The 23,090-nt window shown below is 39.7% G+C and overlaps 2 protein-coding genes across 2 annotated transcripts in view; one reads left to right on the top strand and one right to left on the bottom strand.

The window, feature by feature from the left end:
* The window catches only part of LOC135462470 (C3 and PZP-like alpha-2-macroglobulin domain-containing protein 8), a 39,669-nt gene extending 19,389 nt beyond the window's left edge, over window positions 1-20,280 (top strand). The window contains exons 17-39 of the mRNA XM_064739696.1: window positions 387-477; window positions 739-859; window positions 1,239-1,470; window positions 3,696-3,846; window positions 4,122-4,292; window positions 5,576-5,782; window positions 6,678-6,769; window positions 7,079-7,205; window positions 8,180-8,269; window positions 8,583-8,759; window positions 9,935-10,016; window positions 10,913-11,069; window positions 12,216-12,290; window positions 13,046-13,211; window positions 14,146-14,229; window positions 15,406-15,542; window positions 15,753-15,971; window positions 16,384-16,502; window positions 16,856-17,015; window positions 17,721-17,826; window positions 18,696-18,800; window positions 19,164-19,382; window positions 19,741-20,280. Of these exons, the coding sequence (XP_064595766.1) occupies window positions 387-477; window positions 739-859; window positions 1,239-1,470; window positions 3,696-3,846; window positions 4,122-4,292; window positions 5,576-5,782; window positions 6,678-6,769; window positions 7,079-7,205; window positions 8,180-8,269; window positions 8,583-8,759; window positions 9,935-10,016; window positions 10,913-11,069; window positions 12,216-12,290; window positions 13,046-13,211; window positions 14,146-14,229; window positions 15,406-15,542; window positions 15,753-15,971; window positions 16,384-16,502; window positions 16,856-17,015; window positions 17,721-17,826; window positions 18,696-18,800; window positions 19,164-19,382; window positions 19,741-19,808 (3,156 nt within the window). The 3' untranslated portion in view covers window positions 19,809-20,280. The remainder of the gene's footprint in view (window positions 1-386; window positions 478-738; window positions 860-1,238; window positions 1,471-3,695; window positions 3,847-4,121; window positions 4,293-5,575; window positions 5,783-6,677; window positions 6,770-7,078; window positions 7,206-8,179; window positions 8,270-8,582; window positions 8,760-9,934; window positions 10,017-10,912; window positions 11,070-12,215; window positions 12,291-13,045; window positions 13,212-14,145; window positions 14,230-15,405; window positions 15,543-15,752; window positions 15,972-16,383; window positions 16,503-16,855; window positions 17,016-17,720; window positions 17,827-18,695; window positions 18,801-19,163; window positions 19,383-19,740) is intronic.
* Window positions 20,281-21,051: 771 nt separating this feature from the next.
* On the bottom strand, window positions 21,052-22,802 carry LOC135463167 (galactoside alpha-(1,2)-fucosyltransferase 2-like). The gene has a single exon (XM_064740484.1). The coding sequence runs from the start codon at window positions 22,257-22,259 to the stop codon at window positions 21,099-21,101; it is 1,161 nt and encodes a 386-aa protein (XP_064596554.1). The 5' UTR covers window positions 22,260-22,802; the 3' UTR covers window positions 21,052-21,098.
* Window positions 22,803-23,090: the final 288 nt, after the last annotated feature.

A 23,090-nucleotide genomic window follows, 5' to 3' on the forward strand; every position in this document is an offset into this window, starting at 1 on the left:
GAGAGTAATCTTCTATACACAAGTCAGGTCTGTTTGACTCATGCGATGTTATCAGTCTTATCGATTTGAACACGTGATCTTTTCCATCATGAGTTTTGTTATAGTATGCGTATTAGCAACGCTCTAGATAACTGTTCGAATTCGAAATTCTTTAGACGCTGTAATGTGGAATGTTTGAACAACGCAGCCTCGTGTTCGAGTGGAATTGATTCTGACTTCATTGGCATGTACGATTCAATATTATAAAGGCAAAACATGTTTAAAACACAAAGATCATGTATCCGGGCAATTGTGTCTGGGGCTAAAATTAAACCACTTGAGATGTACACTTATCATATAAGCTACGCTCAAGGTAACTGTCATGTGTATTCCATTTTATCATTCAGGAGGCTGGTATGCTTGTGATGACGGACAGGGTACGGTTGCATCACGGGAAGGACCTTGGCTCCATTTCCGGTCCAGTCTTTCACAGGCCTGGTGAGAACACTGTCTTTAACCGTTTGACAAAAACTGGCAGCTGGCGATCTAGATGTTTTCGTAGATCTTTGTAGGTTGAATCAGTCCTCTGACGATTAAAAAAATTTGATTCACAAGAAAACTGGATGTTGTTTTAGAGATTGTTCCACTGAGAATGACCTGAAAATTACTTGCAGAGTTATGTAACTGTATGTATTAAATTATTTCACTGTGTCATTTGTGTTTAAATGTTAAGATACCTTCCGTTATTTTTCTCAAAAGGGTACCTACCTGCAGAATCATTGGAAGTTTTCATGAGAGGTATGAAACACCGGAAAGCTAACTTGCGCAAGCGCAGAACATACTTTCCTGACATGTGGTTCCGGAAATGCTACAATACGACGTAAGTCACATAAAAGTCTAATTTGAAAGATCAATCTAATGAAGTTTCACAGATGTTTCGAAATTACAGAAGTAAGAAAAGAGACACCAAACACAAATTATAACAATATTTGCGGAAGACAAAAACGGGGTGTTTAATGTCAGATTTTTCCTTCTGTGAACAGGTATACATTACATGAGTGAAGTTTACAGTTATGTTAATCACATCTAAACACAGAGGTGTAGAAAGTCGTGCACAACAAAAAACAGTAAAAATGTTTTCACGTACAGCATTTAATGGTCTTTCTTCTGGTCCTTCTTTTATTTCACGTTTTCTTTCTAAATCTTGAACAGCATCTCGGATTTTTGTCCCACCGCAATATGACATTTTACTTTTCCAGTTCGAGCAGTAAATATCACTCATTTTGGACCACCATACCTGACTCTCTTACCACGTGGGTGGTAAACGGGTTTTCTGTGTCTACCAAAGACGGTTTGTCTGTAGCGCGTTCCATAGAAGTCACGACGGCCAAGTCGTTTTTCTCTGAGCTCGCCCTGCCCTACTCCGTCATTCGGGGTGAGCAAGTGAAGATTCCCATCACTGTCCATAACTACTACGATTACTGCACTGAGGTGAGTAGACGTACATAGACAGGCAGATTGGCAGCCGTACACACCGAATGGTAACCCTTACACATACAGGCAGACAGGCAGACTGGCAGACGTACACACCGAATGGTAACCCTTACACCTACAGGCAGACAGGCAGCCAGGCGGCCAGGCAGAAGTACATACCGAATGGTAACCCTTACACGTACAGGCAGACAGACAGAACCGTAAACCGCACACAAAGACAAACAGACATACAGACAAACAGGCATACGAGCAGACTGACGAAAAGACAGGCAGACAGACACACTGACGAAAAGACAGGCAGACAGACAGACAGACTGACGGAACGACAGACTGGTAGACTGAAAGACTTTCAGACAGCCAGAACACACCGCCAGGTAGATAGACAGACCGAATGGCAACCCCTACACACACAGACACCAATGCAGACAGAATAGCAACCCCAGATACATAGACAGACAGACAGAAAGGCGACAGAAAGTCAAACAGAAAGACAGAATAGCAACCCCAGACAGACAGACAGACAGAAATAAAGGCAGACAGACAACTAGACTGACGAAAAGAGACAGACCGAAAGACAAATAGAGAAACAGACAGGCGGAGATGGTGAGCTAGAAATGATACTGATTATTTCTTTGAAGCCGTCAGGAAAACGGACACAAAGACTAACAGGGCGCAGTTTGGTAAACCATTCAGTGCGGTGATTCAGTTCTCACGATTGATACAATCAATGGGAAACGTTCAAGCTGGCAAACAGGTTGAGAGCGTGGCTAGTGCGTCAGTCTTCACTACCTTTAATAGAAACTATCAGGCAAACTAACACGCGGTCTTTGCTGACCAAGGGTGGCAGAATTCAGTTGTGTTGAAGTGATTACGAAATTGGTCCATATATACAGGGAATTTAATGACATCAACCGTAAAATGATTGACTTATTTATTCAGCTCATTACATATCGCCCTTGGGAATAAACCAGCGACCTTTGGCGAGTTACTGGCAAACTCTCCATTGTTCTAACACCTATCTAATTGCCCTTTATTAACGTTGTACTGTCCTTTTATACATCCAGTCGGCACGGACTCCATTTCTGAATTTGGATCTAGCCGACTTCTAAATCAGGAACCCATTTAAACATCAGTTATCAAATACCAACCTTCACAATCACTCCGCAAATGCGTTTCCCACTAAAGAGGGCGATGGCGGACCAACGGACGATCTCCGGCAAACATTGTTTGCTCTAATTGTCTATAAATATAGTATAATTAAGACGTACAGCGTAGAGAGTAAAACCAGAACAGCGACAACAATGTCATAGATGGCAAATGTCTTGTCAGTTTACCCCAGTTTTTTTTAAGGTTTTTTTTCTAACTGTTCATGCAAATGCTTGCAAAGTAGCAGAGTACACGCCCCCTGGCAGCATGACCAAAGCAGAATTACGTAAAACAATATGCATTGATGTTAATTGCAATGTAATAGACGTCACGGATCTAGACAAAGAATAAAGACATAGCTTCCATCGATGATCGATCATAGCTTATTTGTGGATATCGTTTAGAATGTTTCGATTAGTACATGAATGTTTGTCACAACATAGAGATTTAGAGTAGAAAATTCTGATAATCTCGATTCAGGGACTTCAAAGATCCTCATCAAAATTCTTTTCATTTTACTACAATAGATCGTACGTTGGAAGGTCTATGGATGCGGATGGTCGTGGATTTTCCCCGGGCTCTGCCCGGTTTCCTCCCACCATAATGCTGGCTGCCGTCGTATAAGGGAAATATTCTTGAATATGGCGTAAAACATCAATCAAATAAATAAATAAATACTATAACATTTATAACATTCGTTGAGTATTCTCCATGGGATGTACGTTCTAAATGTCACGAATGTATGATATGTCTACATGTGGCAGGGCGAGTCCATGCTTCCAAAGTGCTACCGCCTCTGAAGTATCATCCCGAAGACACCAGGCATGACACCCCACCAGTCACATTATACTGACACCGATTTTTAAGTTTTAACTTTTCAATGCTGAGTGCCAAGCGAGGCCGCAACAAGTACCATTTTTTAAAGCTTTTGATATGATCCGACCTGGTTTTGATTCGAGTTCTCCCGACTTCGACATCATTCCGTCATCATCTCTTAAACTCTATTTTGAAATTAAAGAATTATTGTTTTTATATTATTTCCCGTTAAATAATACTAATTTTCTTTACTTGTGCAGGTGTACATTAATATCAGGGTACCAGAGAGCGTAACACTGTTGTTATCCAGTGAGAACACTAAACAGATTGCTGTTTGTATCGGGAAAAATACGTCTGTCACTAAAAGCTTCGCGGCTTCCTTCAGTGGACCTGGGGTGGTGAATATCACAGGTTTGTCTCTTCGTGTTCCTCGGGGTATCCGACAGACAAATATTTTATTTTACACCGTCGTTTTTAGAGTGTAATCCGCTGACCTCGAAATTGCTGGAATTTTCAGCTGTGAAACAAAAGCAGGGATTTTTTTATACGTTATCGGCCAGCTAGCTTTGGCAAACTCCACGTGTAAAAGCATGCAAAATGACTAGCTTATGCATTTTGTGACTTTTTGTAATGACACACGTCAAGTTGGTTTCTTTATTTTTATATGTGAACAATCTACCTTTCAGCCATAACGGAGGGGTACCCCAGCTTAAGGTGCTGCTCCGGCACCCCTACAACTAACTGGTCTCTTATTAGAAGGAAGATCGTGGGGTATGATCACGTGACGCGCTCAGTCCGTGTAGAACCTGAGGGCATCCTCAAAGAGTACACGAACTCGGTGTTCCTGTGTCCAAAAGGTGAGTCAGTTTGGCGCTTAAACGTACGGTCTGGCAAGTATGGCTCACATGAAACTGTCCTTTCGTCCGGAAATTGTTGTTAAAGGCCAATTACCTTGCGTATATCATTATCCGTCAGATCAGCGCCTTTATTAATACATTTTTCAGTGATAACTTTTTCTCTGTGCAATGGGGTTTTTTTTAGTAATCTAATATACTTTCGAATAGATTCTATAACTTAATTATTGAAGAGTAACATTTGTGTTCACGGAAATCAAAATCTTGCGAGTCATTATAGTTCAACGACATCAGTTATTAGCCAGTCAGATTTCTTGCCGATAGGTTGAACTGACTATAAAAACAAAGTGGCATTAAACGACAAGAGAAACCATGAGCAATTTGAATACATCTCTCCCTTCTTGTGCATGAAACTTGTCTCAAGCCATAATCAGCGTTACGAATTACATAAAACAACGGACTGATCCTCCGCCTGGGGTAGTGAGGGATCAGATTAGCTGATTGACCGTTTACTTTGTCACAGTATTCAAGTGATTGATTGCGCGAAATTAAGCACAAGTGCACTTTTTGGCTGCCAAGATCATGTCAAGAGTAGGCGGGAAGAGGGGGGTGGTGTTGTTGGGATGGCGTTCATTTATGTATGTATTTATCTGATTGGTATTTTATGCCGTATTCAAGAATATTTCATTTATACAACGGCGGCCAACATTATGGTGGGAGGATTGCGGACAGAAACACACAACCATCCACAGGCTGCTGGCAGACTTGCCCATCCCATGGTGTTCGTCTTATTCATGTGGCTGCATATAGGACATTATTAAGCCACATAATTATCCCTGAAGAAGCATTCGAGTGTTGTCGTTGCTCCTCACCTGTATAAGTAATATCATAATTGATTATCAAACGATATTTTGATGAGTTATTGACACAGAAAGTTTTGGAGGGAACGTTAACCCCATAATACAATGTTTGTATGATTTTTACTAAACATCTTCTAAACATCCCTTTACAGCTCGTACTGACTTCCTCTCCGGTCGTACGTGGAAAGGTCTTACACCAACCTGCGGATCGTCGTGGGTGTCACCCTGGATCTGCCCGGTTTCCTCCCATCATAGGGCTGGTTGCCATCGTATAAGTGAAATATTCTTGAGTACGGCGTAAAACACCAATCAAATAAAAAAAATAAATAAATCCCCTCAAATTTACATCTATTCACATAGATATGAATGACCAATTAACAGAGCTACCAGTATAATTTTTATAACTTTACACACATGTTTTTTCAGAGAGCCTCCATGTCTCTACTCCAGCGGCGTTCGTCGTCCAATATCTACCAAAACCACGAGGAATGACGGCATTCAGCTTTACCGTCCGCGCAGTCAGTTCTGCGCACCTCCGACTGACGTCAGTTCCTGGAGACACAAATCACGTGGTAGAAATTCTCATTGGAGGAAATGGCAACAGCTTATCATCTATTAGTAGAGGAAAATCAGGTTTGCGATGTCAGAAGGCTATTTTTACACTTTTGATGGCGAAAAGAGTGTCTATTACCACGATCCCAGCAATCTATGCTGTCAGATTGTGAATACTGCTAAATCATCAATCAGCAAGATCCTTTAGTATGACCTTGAGGCCTCGTGGGAGAGGAGGTTAGCACGTCGCTATAACCCAGGGGCTCATGCTCATGCTGGCTTCCTCTCGGACCGTACGTGGCCGGTCTGACAGCAACGTGCATATGGTCGTGGGTTTTCGTACGGGCTATACCCGCTTTCCTCCCATCATAATACTGGCCGTCGTCGTTTAGTGAAATATTCATAAATGCGTTGTATCGTACCAATCAAATAAAGAACTGGTATGACCTTCAACAACAGTCATTAAATTAGTATGTCAACAAGCAAAGTCCTTCTTTTTATCTGCAATATCAGAGCATATACGTACAAATACAGGAGGAATTGATATTACACCGCTTTCCAATTTAATAAAAAAGAACTGATTTTGAGTACTTCACCATCAAAAAGGCTATGTTTTCCTCTACAATTTTTAGGGATTGAGATACTCATGTCAACAGAAATAGCTAGTAAATCGTTTTCAGAACGCTCTAAGCGCACAAATTTAATCGATATCCAAATTTTTATCTGTATTAACTTTCAATGGCTGTGAGTTCACACCCAGTTCATCCTGCCTTACGTGGAAAGGTCCGCAGCAACCTGCGGATGGTTGTGGGTTTCCCGCGGACTCTGCCCGTTTTGCCGTCATGTGAGTGAAATATTCTTGAGTACTGCGTAAAACACCAAGATTATGATATTGTTCTTAGATTTCAACTCTTTAAATATCCATTCGATATTATCAAACTCAGTGTAGATGATTACTGACATATTTTTTTTAAAGATTCTGACCAGGTGACAGCACACACCCCAAATGTACTCACTATGGAGGAGTACAGAGCCTTCTGGGTGTCGTGGGAAGGCGGACGTGTCAGAGTAAGTTTCACGCGATAGTGTGATAGTTGGCAATATGTCACACGTATTCCCCCGGTAAAATCCGGTCATTCGTCATTTCACCCCAGTTACTGTAGCAAATTGTAGCAAGATGTCACTGATCTACTGCTAAAATTGTTGTGTAGTCATCACATTTAAATCTAAAACGCAATAAATAATGTAAAGCAAAGTTAAGACAATGCAATACCCGAAAATAGGTCCGCCTACCTATCATGCCCAGGCAGTCTTTATGTCATTATTTTGTTCATTAGTCAGGTAATCAGTTTTTAACAATACGTCTTTTTCGTACAGGTGGGCTTGGGATCTCATATCAACTACCAGCAGCTCATGAGTCTGGACCTGCATGAGGAGCATACGGTGGAGTATATTGGGTTTGCGACGTCCAGCGGGGTGCCAGCTACATTTAAAATCTGGACAGGTGGGTTTAACCTATCCATGAGTGAATCAGACTATAGTTCCAGGTGCCCGTTTCAAAAATCGGTTTCGGGCTTCAACTCGATATTCTTATGTATGTATGTATGTATGTATGAAGCCAGTCGAAGATTTTCGCTGCTGATTCTTTGGTATAGTAGTGCAATTCAAGTTAATTTTAAGCGTACAGCTTCAAATGCTTTTTGTAGAAAATAACCTCTGGTACAGTAAATTTATTATATTTATTTCTTTATTTATTTATTTATACATTTATTTATTTGGGTCGTTGTATTTATTTACTTATTTACTGCTTTATTTATTTTTGGGTCGTTGTATTTATTAATTTGGGCAAGTATTCAACACTCTACTCAAAAATTTTTCACGCATATGATGAAGCCCAGTGCGTGGAGAAAACCGGAGTATCTGATGGCCGCGTAATCACCGAAATTGGGCGAGTTAATGGCAAACTATTTGATGGCCACTTAATCACCGAAATTGGACGAGTTAATGGCAAACTATTTGATGGCCACTTAATCACCGAAATTGGGCGAGTTAATGGCAAACTATTTGATGACCACTTAATCACCGAAATTGGACGAGTTAATGGCAAACTATTTGATGACCACTTAATCACCGAAATTGGGCGAGTTAATGGCAAACTATTTGATGACCACTTAATCACCGAAATTGGGCGAGTTAATGGTAAACTATTTGATGGCCACTTAATCACCGAAATTGGGCGAGTTAATGGCAAACTATTTGATGGCCACTTAATCACCGAAATTGGACGAGTTAATGGCAAACTATTTGATGGCCACTTAATCACCGAAATTGGGCGAGTTAGTGGCAAACTTTCCCACATGACCTAATTTATAGTGGTTTAGACGTTTCTAACTTAATTCTAATCAATGTCCGTTTTCCGTCTTTATACATTTGTGGGAGACCATAAAACATTACGACCAACCACATCACTTGTTACAGATTCCGAAGGGACCTATGGGGAGGTCTTCCATCTTGGAATTCCAGCCAATCACGTTAAGGGTTCAGCAAGAGCGGAAGTTAAACTCATCGGTATAAATATTTAGGTCATTAAAACTGACATTACAGCCAGAAAACTGGATAACAAAGAGTGAAGGCTTGATTCGTAAAGGTCTTTCATTATTTATGGGGGACGCTTAAATCTGGACAGAATATTTAAACTGAATTCTTTACACATTTTTGTTAATTCGTAATACTGGCAATATAAAGTTTATGTATTGCTAAAATATTCTTACCTATATTTGGTTTGGGTTTTTTTTTTCAAATGGTAATTTTAAGCTTTTTCTGACGACGAATCGTGAATAATATTTGATTTATGCCTTGCCTTTTTCTTGTTATTTTTGAGGTGACACCCTTGGTTCCACGATGAGGAATCTGGACCAATTGATTCGTCTCCCTCATGGGTGTGGTGAACAAAACATGGTGTACTTCGCGCCCAATATCCACGTTTTGAAATATCTCAAGTTAACTGAGCAACTGTTAGACGATGTCCAAGAGAAAGCGCTGTATATGCTAACTAAAGGTAAAGATATCACTGATGGTGCTTGCTGCAAACGGTCACATAAATGTACATGCATGTATATCTGACAACCTGGCCTAATACTTACACCCTTAAAATTAATCTGTTAATTTTAATAGACAGTCTGTTGTACGAGTGATGCTAGAGTGTACGCTGATATTGCAGCAGATTATTCTGTTAAATATAAACACACACATTATTTCAGCACAAAGATTGTATGAGATTAACGGCATGCTATAACAAAACATTCCGGCATCACTCGTACAACAGACTTTCTGTTATAATTAACAAATCGTGTTTTGTGAATGTCAAAAAAAAAAACGGAATCACAGAAAACCTTTAAAGACTCTGTCGGGTGGTTCATCAAAAGAACCATGAGCTGTGCTTCAAGAAACATTTTTCGAATCAAGAATTTGCTTTGATGAACCATAAGGCTTATTATCCCTCTGCGACCAGAGCCATATTTGTTTATCAACTTTATCAAAACCCTTTAAACGACGATTTCCCTTTGAAAGAAACATTCTATATTTTACGATAACCTGAACCGCATTAAATTAATTAACACTTCCACCGTATATGACTTATTTATATATATGAATGGTGTTTACGCCGTACTGAAGATATATTTCATTTATAAGACGGCAACCAGCATTATGGTGGGAGGAAACCAGGCAGAACCCGGGGGAAACCGACGATCATCCGCATGTTGCTGAAAGACCTTCCCAAGTACGGCCGGAGAGGAAGCCAGCTTGAGCTGAACTTGACCTCACAGCGACCGCATTGGTGGGAGGCTCCTGGGTCATTACGCTGCGCAAGCGCCCAAACCAACTGAGCCACGGAGAGCACCCCCCCCCCCCCCCCCCCACCCACCGTGTATGACGTCATCTCTCTAACGCAGATGGAATTAACATAAGATTATTTAGATGTAGCGTTTTATTAAGAGGGTTATATGAGGGGGGAAATTCAATTAGGTAAAAACATGTAATCAATAAAACCCATTATGCATGATTACTCTGTAGTAGGCTACAAATGTTTCAGGTAATTCGTAACTTAACCCTGTAGTATTGTGCAAGCACAACAGAAAACATTGAGACATTTTCTCAAAGTATTGTTGATTTTATTCGTACTGAAGAAAGTTTGTAACCTTGACCTTTGACCTCTGGTGTGATGACCTTTAGGTTACCAGCGGCAGTTGACATATCAAAGATGGGATGGATCCTACAGCGTGTTCGGAGAAAAAGATGCCTCTGGTAGCATGTGGTAAGTTTGTAGCCATTTTAACTAGATTCAGAATCTTAACAGCTAATGGAGTCTGTGTATTTATTTTGTAATTTAACTGACATTTTAACCTGAATAGATTTATGAGAGGAGAACCTCTAAGGGGCCAAAGACTTTGGGCAATCCTGAATTATTTGATTGTTGTTTTACGCCATACTGAAGATTTTTTCACTTATATCATGGCTTTCAAATTTATGGATGGACGAAACGGGAGTGGCCTTGCCAAACCACCTTGATGGAACACAAGTAACCTTCAACGAACGTTAGACAATTTGCAAATGGCTTCACTAGCCTGGTTGAGAAAGTCCCAGAAAGCCCGCACCTCGGGTATTCCAGAGATAGATGGGTTAAGACATTTAACGACCAGACAACGGTCGAATTCCTCGTGGTGAACAGAATATATATATATATATATATATATATATATATATATATATATATATATATATATATATATATATATATATATATATGTATAAATACCAAGCAAAGTGGAATTTTTTCTAAACCCTGTTTTTCTTACTTGTAACGTGAAATTCCATCACACATCTCGTATAAAACGGCCAATGTCTTCTCCTTGTTCTCTCCTGAAAACCGCTACAAAAATACTTCTGATACAAAAATACTTTTGATACAAAAATACTTCTGATACAAAAATACTTTTGATACAACAATACTTTTGACTCGAAAATAGTTTTGATACAACAATACTTTTGCCCCGAAAATAGTTCTGATACAAAAATACTTCTGATACAAAACGACTTTTGGCACAAAAATACTTTTGTCACAAAATTACCTTTGTCACAAAAATACTTTTGATGCAAAAATACTCTGGGTATTTTGTAAAATAAAAACGTCTGTGATGTTGTGCCATACAGGCTGACTGCGTTCGTGCTTAAGTCACTGATCCAGGCCAAGGAGTTCATCTACATCGACCAGACGTTGATAGAGAGGACGGAGAACTGGATGTTGTCTTACCAAGAGGAAGACGGCTCCTTCCCTAATATAGGCAGAGTGATTAACAAGGAATTACAGGTGAGTTCAAGTAGATTACCTGCTTCATTTTACTGAATCTATGCTATGAAAGACACCATCTGTACACCATCCGTCCACCAGCTAATTCCCAAATCGTTGTTTAACACCAAACTACCAAGATACTTAAGAAAACATGCAAAGTTCGAAATCAGAACGGAATCATGCAAAGAGTTGTCAATAATTAAAAACTGCGCTTTGATTACAACTTTTGAGATATCCATCTAATTGAACACGATGATTATACAGACGTATGTATAATAATATGGTGATTGCATGACTTACTGACTACGTGAATGAGAGAACTCCTGCGGGACTACACGTACAACTTCTTAACTGGGCAGTTCGGAGAATAGTCCTAATATCTTCACACTTCACCCAGAAACCTCCCATATTACAACTAAAGGCGGAGAAAACATAAAAATGACATAAAGTTCAGATGAAAGAGTGCGAAAAGTTATTCCTAAATGTGCTCTCCAATACTTTTTCCGATTTTTCCTCAAGGAGAAAAAGACACTTGAAAATAATTTTTGTATGGGGGGTATTTGGGACCACCTTTTGGTATTTATAGTCTTTGTTTAATAATGTCATAGATGAGGGTGTAAAACAGGTTTAATAAATATTTTTGCACTAGAACTTGTTCTTTTCAGATAAATACCAAAATTTGATCCCAAATACCCTTTTCTCTTGAAAAAAAATCCAAAAAAAATATTAAAGATCACATTTGCAAATAAGTTTTGACGCCCTTTCATCTGATTTTGGCATCATTTTATGTTTTCTTCTCCTTTAAGATAAGATTTACTGCTTTTTAAAAAAAATTTGGCAGTAAAAATCCATATTCGGTAATAAAATCAAATTTTCTCTATTCTTGTCTTTCACTAAATATCAAGACGTTCTACATTTAGTGTTAAAATGATCACTTTGAAAACGTTATAATAAGTTATTATAATCAGCTTTTAAGTCTTAGGGACTGCATTGCCGATTATGATCGGTAACATTTGTACCAGCGAGACTGGCTTTTAGAGAAAGGAAACTATTTGAGCTATTCTAAAATAAAATTCGCATCCACTGGTGCTGATAGATTTTTGCCAAAAATCTCTACAATATTTTCACCATCATGCATTGGCCACATTTTTCTGAATTTTCCAGTCCGGAGCTCACAGCGCTATACCTTTGACGGCATACGTGCTGACGTCATTATTGGAACTGCCACGAGACGATGACGTAAGTGAATACTGCAACAGTCTATGCAAGTACATAGAGATCAGATTTAAACAGGAGTACGCAGTCTTTGTAATGGGAACACAAGTTATTATATAGACTAGCGTTAACGTGTCACGGAAATTATGTTCACGTTGGTAAACGGGATTTCTTATTAGATGAATTGTATCCCAGTCTCTTTCGGTTAAAGTGGTGTGCTCACCATGCACTATTGGCCCTCGACCAATGCGGTACCCAGCTCAGCTGAGACTTTCGCTGCTTCGTCTCAGGCTTACACCCAGGAGGTTGTCAGGTGATTGACAAAGAGAGGATGTTTCCACAGGGCAAGCGAGTTCCCTCTACCCATAAACCTGACATTGGACGGTGTATGGATGAAAGCACTAACCAAGTCAGCATATAAAAAGGAATTCATTTAAAATTTGTCCACATGTTCTATACCACTCTGTCGTCCTGTAACTCAGTAGTGGACATTTGAATATAGAGCACGATTCAACCGCATTCAGGAATCGTTTCATGTGTGAAGGATTGGATACCGCTGTATTCACTTTCGACTACATTTATCTACGTGTACATTCATTTCTCACTTATTTTTAGAGAAAGGCAAACACTTAACACGTAAATAGATTTCGTATTACTTCTTAGTTTGAATTTGTTATTTTTCGTATTCTCTTATAAAATATATCGATCTTTTCTTTTTTAAGAAAGTGTAACACTGTCGAATGAGTCTAAGACCTTGCTTTCTTATCATTTGTTTTCAGTATGTACAAAGCGCCATAGAGCGAGCTAAGTCGTTCCTTGAAGGCAAGGTTTCCGTCATATCTGACCCGTACACTGCCGCCTTGTGCTCATATGCTCTGTCATTAGTCAACAGTGATATGGCTCTAATGGCGTTACGGAAATTAAACCAGATGGCTCTGACAACAGGTGCGTATGTCAAATGATTCCTGATTTCAAAGAACGTGTTCTCGGTTTAACAAAACTTCCTAAAATCAGTAAATTTCTTAAACCAATAGTTCAACCTGAGATGAAAATGAAGTCAAACACTTATCCCTCAGCTTGAGAAAAAAGAATAAAAATTACATAAAGTACAGATGAAGGAGTGTGGAAAGTTAGTTGTAAATGTGGTGTTCAATATTTTTCCGATTTTTCTTTAAAGAGAAAAAAACTGAATGGTGGATATATGGGAACACTTCTTCGTAGATTTTGCCTTTGCGTAATCATGTTATAAATGAGGATGTAACACATGGTTAATAAATCTATTTGCATAAGAATGTAGCCTTTTACCTAACAAATTTGTTCATTTTCGATTTTGATCATATTTATATATTTAATATATTCATAAATATTGGCATAATTCATATTAAATAAATTTATGAGACATGAATCACATCCTTATTTAGAACATTATAACAAGAGGTGGTCCCGAATACCCACCATACACAATTATTTTCAAATAACCTTTTTCTCTGGTTTATTCTCTGATTCATTTTTTTTTTACCTTATAAACTGTACCTTGCCAAAAGTGATTGTTTACTCGTATGTTGTATGGCGTTGAACGCCAATGGGGCATTCTGTCGAATCTTGTCTTGTGAAACACGCATAATACGTTATTAGTTCGCCCACACAGTTGTCATCATAAAGGTGTGAATGAACTATTGTCCGCATCTTTATTTAAGGGGGGGAAATTAAATCAGTACATATGGAGGAAGTAAACATGCCAGACAGCCTATTGTGACGTTTACCATAAGTTTATCTTCTGTGATTGCCAACAGTTTTATTGTTATTGTATGTGCTGTAACATGCACTCATTCTGCACGGTCACTTATTTGTTGTTGTTGTTGTTGTTTTCTGCAACAAGACGACATGAAATTCTGGAAGATTAGTGGACGTCCAGTACAGAAGGATGTCATCTATACTTTCCAAGATGGACTTACAAAGAGTGGTAAGCGTTACTCCTTTGAAAATATCGTTCAGTCACTGGTCATTTTCTCTCAGATATACATATATTATTTCCAATGATAAATTATTCTCTTATTGGTTGATAATAACATACTTATCATCTAGGCTGTCTTGTCTTCAAGTCGTTAGACCGCGTGAGCCTCACTCCCAGTCTGGGAACGGGAATATTTGTCATTCTCCTGCCACCATTGCCTTTGGGCAACAAATGGTCTGCATCGCTCAGTTAACATCATCAACAATTCTGCTAAAGCCGTGATGCTAGGGATGAGGCATTTACATGAAGAGTTAATAAAATGAGATTCTAACTAAGGTAAACTGACAGGAGGCCTTACTTCACCCCGTGTGACCATTTGCCAACTATCAGAGTTCATGTTGTCACTGTTCTGTATTGTTTTAACTCTCCGTTCTGTAGTCTTTTACATCGAATAAATACTACTTTCCATGTAGTCATACATGATAGGTCATCTCAGGTAACATGCTTGTCACTAATACACAGCCTCCGCAATCTGACAATGATTTAACATCATGTATTTCCACCAATATTGTGTGCGTATGTGTACGTCACATGTGGAGAAGTTGGTCAGTAATTTGCCAATGGTCGGTTCGTTACACGGACACTTTGTTTTCCTCCACGTATAAAAATGGCTGTCATCGTACGAGTGAAAACTTCTTCGAGTTAAGAGTATGACGTTAAACCGTACTCAAGCAAAGGAATATGTCACGTGTGTACTTCTGTGCGTCATATGTTTAAAGGTTCGTCAGTTGCTTGCCAATCTCCTGCTTGTGACCGCCGTTGTGTAAATGATTTTTATTATTTATTATTTGCTTGGTGTTTTACGCTAAGAATATTTCACTTATACGACCGCGGCCAGCATTATGGTGGGAGGAAACCGGGCAGAGCCCGGGTAAAACTTTCGACCATCCGCAATTTGCTGGCGGAGCTTTCCACGTAGGACTGGAGAGGAAGCCAGCATGAGCTGGACTTGAACTCACAGTGACCCCAATGTCGAGAGACTCCTGGGTCATTGCGTTGAGTAAATGAAATAGTTGATGTAACGACGTTAAACAACAGTCATGTAAATAAAGAAATGAATCTATGACTCTTTTCTTTTTCTTTGTTTGTAAATTATAACTCTCTTAAATAATGTATTGAATTTAGTTTCTTCAGCGGAAGTAGAGGTCGCTGCTTACGCTCTGCTGACATACAGCACTCGTGGTGACGTTACGTCTGCTCTGCCTGTTGTCAAATGGCTGTCAAGAAAACGGAATGCGTGGGGTGGATTCTCGTCAACTCACGTGTGTATATAAGTATTCAAAGTAGTTTGATATACTTTTATGCTTGTGAAACGATATAAAAGATAAATAAAAAATTTAAAAGAATTTTCCCTTTAGATTGCTAGTTTTCTGTTTTTGAAGACATCTGCCGTACACACTTTCATATTAAAAAAGCATTTCTGTTTGCAATCAAATAATGTACTAAAATTTTATTTTGCTTTTTTTTTTAAGGACACATCCATAGCTCTTTACGCATTATCTAAATTCGCCACTTTGGTGTACAGCGGTCAGCTTAACATGTCCGTGACCTTGGCCTCCACCAACCTTGATCTTCAGCAGAAACTCACGCTTCACCCTGGCAACAGTGACGTCGTTCAGTCCGTCCCCATACCAACGCTTCCCACGGGATTATTTGTCAGCGCGGTTGGAGACGGCTGCGCACTACTTCAGGTTACGTTTCCATCGTGTACAAATGTCATCAGACAAGTTCACGATGTGGCGATTGGAACGTAAATAAAGCCACGTGATTTTGTTTGACCATTCAGTACACGGAGTTTGGTTATACGGGCGATTGCTGTGGTCGTCACAAGAGCCAGTTCTACATTTAGCTGCTTTAAGCAGGCTGGCTGGCTGAAATACGTGTTTCAAAAAGCCTACGTTTCAAGGAGTAAACTATTAAGGCAACACTGTGAGCTCTTGTACTAGGTTCAAGTGTGCAAATAAAACCAACCATATTCGATAGGTTTATTAAGATAAAAGGAAACTAGATCTGAAGCTCCAAAACTTAACTCAAATTAAAAAGCAAAGAAACAGCTCCCATAATCTTATCGGTCTTTAACGGTATCCTTTCTTTCGTTAACAGGTGGATGTGGAGTACAATATTCCAGACCCAAGTTCCCGGCAATCATTCCACGTGACGGTCAATGTCCGGCAGACCCGCAAGGGAGATAACCAGTACTTGAGTCTTGAAATCTGTTCAAGGTGAGGCGCAGTTAAATATTCACCACTTTGATTTCCATACGAATATACTGAAGACTGCTACATGTATTTACATAAAAATTTTAAAAAATCGCCACCGGCCACTGACCAGTAAGATCACAGATTACATTCCCGGCTTGAAGGCAGGAAATTTGCCAGGGACCTAGAGAGCTACAGTCACTCCACGCGGGATCGATACTGACACCCTATTAAACCAGACCACCGTAAAGTGAAACGATTTCGGTGTGGCCAGGACATTAAGTTAAATGAAATCATTAAATTTAGTGCATTTATTATTTGTTGTCAGACATGTATTTTAACTGTGTTAAAACAGAAAGGACTGCTCTGTTCTCTAGATGGATACACGCGGGAAGTTCTAACATGGCGGTCACTGAGGTGGTCTTGTTATCCGGATTTGAAGCAGATACGGAAACGCTCGATGAGCTTTTGATCACCAGCGAAAACGTCAAACGATACGAAGTAAACAAAAAGACCGTCGTCTTATATATGGACGAGGTAAAATATTCTCTTCCTTCTGTATTAGAATGAGGTCTTTAAAAATTCTCATTTTCACTTTAACTTTTAACAATTGTGCCCGAAGCTTGACATATAGCCATTCTGTTTTAAAAGTAACTCGATTATTAAAGACATGTGTTACCATGATATCAGTTATGATTGAATTGTTAAAAAGCGCCTTTGTTTATGGTTTGCATTCCATAGAAACTGTTCCAGGAAAAGAAAACATAAACATGACTTAATCGTCAGTAAACAAAAACCATCAAAAATTGTATCTGAAAGTATCTTCACCCACGAGCACTACTTGAAAATGGTCCGACCCGGGTTTGATCCAAGGCCTGCCGACTTCGAGGCGGACGCTCTCACCATTATGGAAATGAAGCGGTGATGAAAGAATTGAAGCCGGATGTTTGTTTGTAAGATGTGCTTTATGGGCCATATTGACAATGTATGTGACCAATGACAGTATATGATTTACTGATGCGGACTGACTTACTGACAGACAGACAGACAGACAGACAGACAGACGAGGGTACTTGTATTATCCTCCAGTACTTGTAGTACCCTCCGGTACCAGTAGGTGACTCCAAATGACCTCCTCATACAATATTAGGCTAGATTCATTCTTCCACTGATTCGTGTCCATCAAGTTAACATTGATCTCGCGTTTGCTTCCGATTGTCCCCCTTTTTTGATCTATTTCAGATCAGTAGCAGATGTCGTACATGCGTATCATTTTCCGCAATACAAATCTTCAAAGTAGGGAAGATCACAAAGGGCTCTGTAAAAGTCTATGACTATTACGAACCCGGCAAGTATTTTCTTGTTCATTTCTTTTTATTCGTTTTATTATTTTCGAATTGATTTGTTCACATTTATGTTCGTGTAGTTTCTAGTTTTGTTCTTGTTTTAACTCTGACATCAAAATATCTGGGGGCCTCCATGGCTCAGTCGGTTAGCGCGCTAGCGCAGCGTAATGACCCAGGAGCCTCTCGACCCATGCGGTCGCTGTGAGTTCAAGTCCAGCTCATGCTGGCTTCCTCTCCTGTCGTAAGTGGGAAGGTCTGATAGCAACCCGCGGATGGTCGTGGGTTTCCCCCGGGCTGTGCCCAGTTTCCTCCCACCATAATACTGGGCGCCGTCGTATAAGTGAAATATTCTTGAGTACGGCATGAAACACCAATCAGATAAATAAATAAAATCAAAATATCTAAAAGCAAAGTATAGCCTAATGTGCAATATATGTACCACAAGAAGAGTCTGACATTGCTCTTTCCGATTATTTTATTTGAATGTTTTTTAAAGATGGCGACATAACCAGGCTATATAATGGAAGTAGGCAAAGAAATCAGCGTAGGCTAGCGTAAATTGCGGTGGACATTTATTCATGACTGGGTGTACTACATTTCCCAATTGACACAGGAAGGGTGGAAAATGGCCGTGAATATTGCTAGTTCCAATCAGATATATGTGGTTATCATCATTTCACCACTCATTTAAGTGATTTTAAACATTTATTCTATACACTTTAGCACAAATTTGAAAAGAAATAAAGCCAGATATTAGTATTTTTTTTAAAGATAGATTCGTTATTCAGGAGATACAGGCTCTTTCACAAGTTTTAAAAAAAAAGAAATGTCTTTCTGCTTTACTCATTTTTCGTGTATTTCTTCTTTTTAGCTTACGAAGCCATCTCATTTTATAGTGCGACCAAAACCAGCGGTCTAACGGGATCCATTTGTGAAGGGGGCATGTGTAATGAAATATACGAGGGAAACGAAGAGGGTAAGACAAATTGGTCATTCGAAGATCGTTCGAAACCAGCCGTTGCCGATTTTGTTCCTGTTATTTCAAAACATATATCTCATCTCAATGACGTAAGAATATCTGCTTAATGTTTTCCAAATTAAGAATGTCTAAATATTTTAGGGTAATTTTCCTTGCAATCATTTGCTCTCCATAATGCCTTAATAAAGTTACAAAATGATTTCGTTTTGTCCCACAGTAATTACATGGGTAACCGTGGTTAATCTGTTTGTAATTTTCAATGTTATATTCTGTTTGTAGCTGTGGCATACACTGCTATGTTCTTCTTGTCTAAAGGTTCTTTACTGGATCCTTTGATAAAAATGTTGTTCATCGGTACAGAAATCAGCGAAACAGAGTCCTGCAGCTCTCCGAACGGTTGCCATGAAAAATCCGTACCGAAGTGCCACTGCTACAAAGAGTGTACCGGAAGCTTAACCCCTGTCTGCGGAACTGACGGCGTGATGTATGATGGGATATGTGAATTAAAAATGGCGGCTTGTTCGAGAGATATCGTCATCGACATGACTAACGAACGTTTTTGCGATATGCTTACAAGAGGTGAGGGTACACCTAGTTATCAAAGTGTTTTTTTGGCAATGGAAGTCCTTTATTCCTGAAAGCAATTCGGTCCAAAGCTGCTTATTCTATTGTTCATTCGTACTTCTCCAGTGGCTTTTGTGGGCATACTGATAACTAACTATTTATGTATTTCATAAACCTGACCGCCATCATTTAAGTGAAATATCGTTGAGTGTTTGTTAACACTCCGAATGAAAGATCGGGCTATTCATGATGGGAATAATTTTTTAGTGATGCCCTGCCAGATTACAGGGCTTTGCAGCTGTCATACTGCATGTCTTTTTGTTTTAAACTTATGACTTAAAAATGTTTTACTGTTTTTTCGTTTTATAAACAGAAAAGACTAAAAACGGGTTGGATTCCATTGGAGATGAAATGGACGATTCTTTGCCAGATCACATGTAAGGGATCTTGACCAGCAAGGCTGAAACATTGTGCAACCTCATATTTGTAATATACATGCTTTTATGGCGGCAGTTCGCGGCAGAGGTCACATTCATTGTGGCGATGTGCTACTAGGAGTTGTTTCACAGGCAAGGGAGACAACTTTGCATAACAGAAACGGCACAGCAGAGGTTGTAACGTGAAGATGAAAGTAGGAATACCTATTCAAGGTACAATGTCCAGAGGTTTACAATGATAGTGAGCCTCCATTGCATGAAGGTAACTAATGTCATACAAAAGAAATAAAGTCACTTTTTTACTTCTTAATACCGTGCTTTCAGCAAGAATGTTCTCACGCGCATACTCCACACAGCGCATGCGTCGCACACCACGTTCGGTTTACATCACTGTCACCACTAACAAATTTCAAGACATCAGATATTATGTAGCGCCCAATCACCGAGCAATATAAGTCCCCGTCTCCTAATATTAATATGTAGCTTGTATTTATTTTTTAATTATTTATTTATTTATTTGCTTAACTAGTGTTTAACACCATGCTCAAGACTGTTTCATTTCGAGGACAATAGTCAGGTTTACGGATGAAAGGAAACAGGAGTGAATCGCCGAACTTCGACTGGTACCTGATGAACCTTATTTACAGATTAAGCCAAAATGGCGAAATATGGATTAGAGTTTGCGACCTTGTATTGGTCAATGGTCCGTTAGTTGCAGAGAGCCAGCGCTTTAACTATCCAGCTTGTTTGTGGAGTCAGTATAAGGCGTGTACTCGACATGATCTGCTGCTTATCGTGCTAAGTGACCCACGGGCCCCTAACCAACGCGATCGCTGTGAGTCCAGCTCATGCTGGCCTCCTCTCCAGCCGTACGTGGGAAGGTCTAGTAGCAGCCTGCGGAAGGTCGGGAGTTTTCTCCGGGTTCTGCCCGGTTTCCTGTTACCATATTGCTGGCCACCGTCTTATAGGTAAAATATCCTGGAGTACGACGTAAAACTCGAATGAAATAATTAAAAAAATAGAAAGAATGAAATCTCAATCTATTCATAGTCATTCGACGGTCGCTTTTAGTGACCGTGCTTCTCAGGTAAGTGGCGATGGACAGTGGTTTACGGTGGCACTCTGGTTTTCTGAATCCATAAATCTTTTGGCCGTGGTGAAATAAATAAATGAGACAAACACCATTACATCATTGAATCAAAGAAAAATCAAAGAATAAAATGTATTCCCATGGAATTAATGTGTGGTAATAAATGAAAAAAAAAATCCCACCGACAGTTTATTCAGCAAAATTTCACGCTAATCCAATCCATGATTTGGGAAAATAGTCTGGCCTTACACAAGTGGAGTCAAGCCATGACCCTGGTGCCGGGAAATTGCGGTAATACACGACGTCACCGCCAGCAAGCCATGCCCCCCACCAGCCAAATGACCCGGAAGTGATTATGGTGTGATTACACAACGACAAAATAGCGAGGTCCACTTCCGGGTTAAGCTTTACTGAAAACCTAACATCTTTTCCTTTAATATGTGTTTGCGACCATCCGAAATCGTCGGAGCAGACGATGAATAAGACGTTCGAATATTTTGAACGGTAGTATTTAAAAGCCCTGTGGAGATAAGTGGCGTTGGCAGGCGTGTAACCTCGTTTTCGAGACGTAGACAGAGTCATGTCCCCTCTCCGTACATGTACTCCTATCAGTGTCACATTTTCAGTGGAGCCGTTTACAGCCTTTCGGAGGAAAGCCTTCGCTTCCTCCAAAATGGAATCCTTGAATTTAAATTCGTTCCGAATTGTTCGAGAAAAATTCGCGAAATATCGCCAAGACTGTAAATAGGTCATAATTGTGTAATTAAAACCCGGTAGGAACTCTTTTAAAAGTCTCGAGCAATAAGTCATAGGCTTGTCTTCCAAAAGCATGACTGGGTGTTTTAATTTAATCGGACCACTTTTCGCTCCTCCTAAATGAAAAGCGCCATACAGTGTGTTTAGATGACTGTCCTCTTCCACTACCGGAAATATTCCTGGTTGCGTTTTTGAAGCTTCCTTAGTAAGACCAATCAGAGCTGCGTACTGGAACATTCGGTTGCCCAATCGACCCGCTCTGCCACCTGAAATCGTAACAAAGATGGCATCCTTGTAATTTACAGGAGTTACATCAAACTTGTTCTGTAGGCCGTAGACCTGAAGATTCTCATCAGAGTCAGTGCTCAGATTTGAAGCCACATTTCCTTCTATTTGTACTGAGGTCGCGTTCACGAAGACTTCGTTTAATCGGGTCACGTTTGGAATTTTTCTCCTGGATTCCAACTCCAAACTACTCGACCCCTCAGAACTCGATGGAACGGGCCTAACCTTCATGTTGTTCAAATAAAGTTTGCAGAGCAACAACGTACACGCCAAGCTGAATCCAGTTAGACCCAGAAGTTTTCGTCGATGACACAAAAACATCATAGGGAAGCGACGGAATCTAGGCGTTGGTTCATAAATTTACGCTACGCTGGTACAAGAATCACATAGAATCAAGTCAGCATCGGTTTCTTTAGCACTCTAAGATCAATGTTCCGGAAGTTGCTCAAGCAGTTTTAGAAGGATGCCTGTATTTTATGAGGCCGACACTGCGGGCCTTTGTTCGCAATTTTGTTGTACATAGGCACTAAAATAGATGTAGATTGTACGTATCGTAGAACTATTCTGAGCAGGGGCATTTATAATATTTTTAGCGGAAAATGGGGTGAAACTGTCTTCAAAATGTCTTCAAAGGGTGCTCGAGTTGTCTTTATGTAATTCACAGACGGCGCTGGCGCCAAATTAAACTTCAGCCGTAAACGAAACCAACGGCACTAGTTTCCATCGAGCTCGTGACATTCAGAATTTGACATGACGTCTAGCTGTAAACGTTTGGGTACATTCCAACAGGCATATGGTTTGTTATTCAAACACAGTCACCAATAAAAACAGCGCACACGTTACACAGAATGATATGAGGGACGGTTCATACCAACACTTCAAAATCGGTTTAGGAAAGCACGAGATACAACAGTTCGTTGATATATGTGTACAAGCCAAGGCAGATATGATTCAGTGGAGGTTTTACAAGCATGCGAATCCTCAACACACGATGTACTCGTCTTATTCAATAAAAGTTGTTAAAATCCACAATGCGAATCCACAACACACGATGTTCTCGTCTTATTCAATAAAAGTTGTTAAATCCACAATGCGAATCCTCAACACACGATGTACTCGTCTTATTCAATAAAAGTTGTTAAAATCCACAATGCG

Source organism: Liolophura sinensis, chromosome 2 (genome assembly GCF_032854445.1).
Source record: "Liolophura sinensis isolate JHLJ2023 chromosome 2, CUHK_Ljap_v2, whole genome shotgun sequence".
Lineage (NCBI taxonomy): Eukaryota > Metazoa > Mollusca > Polyplacophora > Chitonida > Chitonidae > Liolophura > Liolophura sinensis.

Coding starts and splice junctions, on each gene's coding strand:
- LOC135463167 (XM_064740484.1), bottom strand. CDS start 22,259: ATGATGTTTTTGTGTCATCGACGAAAACTTCTGGGTCTAACTGGATTC.